The sequence below is a fragment of the Cryptomeria japonica genome, chromosome 7 (assembly GCF_030272615.1).
Source record: "Cryptomeria japonica chromosome 7, Sugi_1.0, whole genome shotgun sequence".
NCBI lineage: Eukaryota > Viridiplantae > Streptophyta > Pinopsida > Cupressales > Cupressaceae > Cryptomeria > Cryptomeria japonica.
In genome coordinates this window covers 320,145,743-320,151,081 of record NC_081411.1, presented here as the reverse complement: position 1 = coordinate 320,151,081, position 5,339 = coordinate 320,145,743, and the positions used below count along the sequence as shown (strand labels likewise).

The following is a 5,339-nucleotide window of genomic DNA, read 5'->3' as shown; positions in this document are numbered from 1 at the left end:
ATTAATGTGTATTAGAAGATATATTTTAAGTTGAAAATTTGATTCATTGTTTCAAAAACCTAACTATACCAAGTTTATCATTACTATCCCTTTTATTGTAGTGCTACTTGATACAAATGATGTCAATGAATGCAACTTTTTATGTTGTAATTATGTACAATATCATTTGTGATGAACAAATGAACTTATTGTTGTCAAGTTCTTTATTGATAGCTCTACTTATGTCAATATTGATTTTTGTCATAAATTATTTCTCATCAATTACAAAATTCACATATCTTTTTTGTCTTTTCTTTCTTAAGAAATCTTTGAATATCCTCCTAATAAAAAACTAAATCCTAACAAAGGTTTTGCAGAGGGGCTAACTAAAATATCAAGGCTGATGTATGAAAAATTAATATCCTTTTCCAACTAAATGATCCAATAAATTTTATTATTTTTCGAATTTTAGACTTCATTTTCATGCAAACTGCCATAAGCTTCTCAGCCAGCTTCAAGCTTATAAGGACAAGCATCATTTCAGGAAGAAAAGGCCAATGGAATTTCTGAAATTAACCTCAAATATTTGCATGTGAATTCTAAAATTACATAATTATAAACAAATATTTGCATGTGAATTCTAAAATTACATAATTATAAATATTTGCATGGGAATTCTAAAATTACACTGTCCAGATATTTGAAAGACAAACACAGTTCAGAAAGAAAAGGCCAAGAACATAAATGGAATTTCTGAAAGCAACCTCAAATAACATAATCTGACCATTCAGGAATGAAAGACATATGATCCACACTTTTACAGGGACACGCATTCAAGATGCTAGGATGATGCTTTCCCGCAATTAATCTGGCAGGGTTTTCAACAGCAGTAGTCTTGGGCGGCACGTCAATGAGCACCACAGCCCCTGCTCCAATCTTAGCCCCTTCGCCAATACTAATGTTCCCCAGAATACTAGCCCCCGCGCCAATCAAAACCCCGTTCCCAATTTTGGGATGCCTGTCGCCGCCATGCTTGCCGGTGCCGCCAAGGGTAACGTGATGCAGAATGGTGACGTCGTCGCCAATGACGGCGGTCTCGCCGATAACAAGTCCCGTCGCATGGTCAAAGAGCACGCCCTCGCCAATCCGAGCGGCAGGATGAATGTCCATGCCGAACACTTCAGAAACCCTGCTCTGGATAACCAGGGCTACCGAGAATCGACCCTGAGACCACAGCCTATGCGCCACGCGGTGCGCCTGGCAGCCTAAAAAACCCTTGAAGCCGAGCATGCAGTGAGAGTAGGAAATGCAGGCGGGGTCTCTGGTTTTGACGGCGCGAATGTCGGCTCGAATAGCGTGGCCTATTTCGGGGTTTTGTGTAAAGACGTCCAGCAGTAGGTTATAGAACAGCGGGCTAGGCAGCATGGAGGTCGAAAGCTTGTTGGCCAGATGGAATGCCAACGCGCTCTCCATTGTCCTGTGGACGAGGATTGTGGCGTTCAGATACTTTGCCAGGAGCGGCTCCGCCTCTGCCTCTTCCGCCGCCTCCCGCCGCAGCTGCTCCCATATCTCCTCCTCTTCCTTGTGCAACATTCCCATTCTCTGTGTGTATAAAGATTATTTGCTACCTCTAATTATGCTTTTCCGGCTTGGGGAGAAGGGGATTTTATAGCATCAAGTAACAGCATATACACGCAATCTCGTCAATGATATGTGCGCTCGATTGGCTGCCCCGTGAAGTGGAAGAAGTCAATAACGTTTCTGAATGTAGGGGAAAACATAGGGAATTCGGGTTTATCATTAAAATATAATGGCGATTCTTCTGCACAGTGGTCAAATCCGCCGGGTATGCTAGTGGATCGTTTTTGTTTTTCATTGTTTATTTTAATTTCGGACTTACGTAGAGGATGACGATCATATATTTCGTGACGTGCAAATATGATTGTTAAATGAGTTTTGGAAATTGTGGTTCCCATGCGCACAAAAAAAAAATCATGTTCTTAAGTGTATTTTGAGCTTTCCAATTTCATTTAGACATCTAGTTAGGATGATTGATATAAAGATTATCGGACATTGAATATATTGACATACAAAAGGTGGATAAAAAAATTGAAGATTATTACGTAAATATAGAATAGGTCTTATACACGATAACAACATTCAACATATATAGTCTCTTATAATTCATATTTCGAATAGTAATAATGGTTTTTTTTTTTTTTTTGATAAAAAACAATTACACTTTTTCAAATCTGCAAGCACAATGGCCCAGCCAAGGCACAAGGCCTTGCGAGCACAATGGCCCAACAGGGATTTAAACCTTGGTGGCCGCTTCACCAACGAAGTGTTTAAACCGCGACACTACTGTCTAAAGACAATAGTAATAATGTTAGCATACCTAATTAGGACAACTTAATTTGAAGTACATAAGATTGTGTACCTTACTAGCATTGCAAAATGGCTCTCAATATGATTACTTAAATTTTAATTATTATCATTAAATTTATAATATTCATAAAATTCCTTTGATTGAAAAGATAAGATCATTAAATAAAAATTATAAAAATTAATAAATTTAGTAAATTTATTATAATAGTTATTATTCAATACTTTTTTGTATTAGAAAACTAAGGTGATACCAAATGTACAAGAAAGAGTCCATAAATTATTGTAAATAAAGATTAAATGATGACAAAAAAGAGCACACATTATGAACACATCAGAATATTTAAGTTAATAAAAAACATGATGTAATTAACTAAAGCCATAAGAATATGGGGAGTGGAGAGAAGGGGAAACAATTCTAAGAAAACAAGAATTGGAAAAAATACAATAGAAAGAAATATAAGGATGGTGAGATGAAAAAATCTCCTATGATCCTCAAGCTAAGGCAGGGTACTAGGTGTGGGAGAAGGAACGACAAAGCAATAAGAAATATGGAGTGGAGAGAAGGAGAAACAAGTACTTATAAGAAAACGAAAATTAAAAAAGTACGATAGAAGGAAATAAAAGGACGATGAGACAAAAAAAATCTCCCAAAATCCTCGAGCTAAGGCATGGTACTAGGTGTGGGGGAAGAAAGGGAAAAGAAAGTGGGTTGAATAAGAGAGAAATGTCTATGTGTGAAATCTAGAATCTGTATCTACAACACAAACACTCAATAAATCATTACATGCATGGTTAGTTGATCAAAATCAATAAATGTAAAAACCATGATAAATAAACTTATTGTCTCCTTAAAGATGCGAGTATAGATTTGTTCTCATATTTATCTAAGCAATACCAGTTACTTGATTACACCAAGACAGAGGATTTAATCTATATGAATGCAAACTAAAAGAATGAAAGATTAAGCAAATTAAGCTAGACTAATCCAGAATGATATGAGATGCATGATTAATAAAAAATGCTAATTATGCTAGTTGATTGAAATAAAAATGCCTATAGTAATGATGCTAAAATCTAGGATGCAAGGATCTTTATTGCTCTAAAATGAGGGGTATTTATAGGAATTCCAAGGCCAAAGATGAGGTTGCAGGAATCGACGGTCCATATTTGATATGAAGATATCAAGGGCTAAGATTGGGGAAGTTGGAGAAGAGGTTGGAGGAAGGCACACTTGTCATCTCTGTGGTGACAAGTGTCAAGGAACCTTGCTCATGAGAGGGCAAGTGTCCAAGGGAGGAGACATGTGGCAAAAGTGCCATGTGTCTCAAAGGGAGAATATCCAACCCATTGGAGGTTAGGATAAAAGAGGTTAGGATTTGCAAGATAGGATAGGGTTAGTTAAACTCGGGATTAGATAGAATGGGTTAGGTTAAGGGGGATTAGGTTAGGTGGTTAGAAGTTAGGAGCCATATGCTCATTTGAATTAAATTTTTTAAATAATTAAGAAAATATAATTAATTTCAACAAATCATTATTTGATTTGTTTTAACCAATTATGAGATTAAAAGAATGAATTAAATGGAAGAAATTAATTAGTTTTGGAATTAATTCATTAAAGGGGGGATATGAAATGAACTAAAATGAATAAATCCTTAAATTTATTTATAAGTAGATGAATGGGGAAACTAATCAAATTATTTATGAATTCAATTAATTTGGAAGGGTTATTAATTAAATAACTGCGTATTTAATTAATTATCTTCAGACAATTTTTAGATGTATACATTTTGCCCCTCTTTGAACTGATGTGTGACGACGCATCGCTTCAAAGAAAAATCAATTCGATGATATTGCTGATACGATTTAATATGATGCCCCAGACGATGTTTGATAAATTGTAATATGAGGATGCCCCCTCGGGAGATCAATTGAGAGAATTGACGATTGGATTGTTTGGATTTTTGCGAAATCGATTTTTCGATAAAATTTATTTTATTACTGCAACTATGGTTGATGAAAGTGTCAATTCTCTGATTACTTTGATGTTTTGCTTGAATTGATGATCGATAGAGTTTGATTGACCTCATGATCGAAAAGGGTCAATGATATAAACTCAAGATTTGATGATTTGAAAGGATGAGTTTGATTGACTTCATGATTGATGAGCGTCAATGATGTAAACTCAAGATTGAACATACTAGATGCGTGACCTCATGATGAATGAGCATCATTGATGGGTTCTCAAAGAGATTGATGGAAATCTTCAAGGAGCGGATAGGATAGCAGATCAAATGATCAAAGCGATTGGTTGGATAAAGAACTGACATTTTGTTGATATCCCGTTGCAAGAAGTGTAATGTCCCCTACTAGGACTAGCTTTGTTTTCCCCATAATTAATCCATCTCAACATACTTATGACTTAAACTAAATTGATTAGGAAACAAACTATCTTAAATATCATATTTCCAACTTCTTAGATACCAATAGTCATAACAGAGAAACATAGTCTTCTTTCTAATATTGAATTAATAATTCAATTTGGTTTATAATCTTATATTTACTTGCTCATTCAAAGAAAAATCACAGTAGAACATACATAAATTACTTTATTCAGATTATACATATGCAGCGGAAACAAGATTTATTCAATTGCAACTTATATGGTTTATAACATATTTTTTTTCCTTTAATAACCATAGTTGGTAGCACAGGGAATGATTCGGTTAGCCCATCCATCCCACTCTGGATCCAAAGGCAGTCATTATGCCCCTTTGGCTTACTATTAGTGGTGTGGGTCTTATCCCCACAATTCATTCCTTGCCTCACCCTAAAATTATTAAACCAAGGAAGTTTCAGATTGTAGAGGGGCTTATTAATTGCCAGTCCCAGGCCTAGTAGCAGTCATATGCCCTACTGGCCTACTGATCTTACATGGATCAGTAGGTGGACAACTGAGACGGTTATCCTCCTCT

The 5,339-nt window shown here is 35.7% G+C and overlaps 1 protein-coding gene across 1 annotated transcript; it reads right to left on the bottom strand.

Annotated features, from left to right (window-relative positions):
• Positions 1–619: 619 nt before the first annotated feature.
• On the bottom strand, positions 620–1,692 carry LOC131051590 (serine acetyltransferase 5). The gene has a single exon (XM_057986168.2). It carries the CDS (start codon positions 1,576–1,578, stop codon positions 745–747), a length of 834 nt encoding a protein of 277 aa, XP_057842151.2. The 5' UTR covers positions 1,579–1,692; the 3' UTR covers positions 620–744.
• Between the last annotated feature and the right edge of the window lie 3,647 nt (positions 1,693–5,339).

What these genes read in the sequence shown, in the direction of transcription:
- LOC131051590 (XM_057986168.2), bottom strand. Translation starts at nt 1,578, where the DNA reads ATGGGAATGTTGCACAAGGAAGAGGAGGAGATATGGGAGCAGCTGCGG.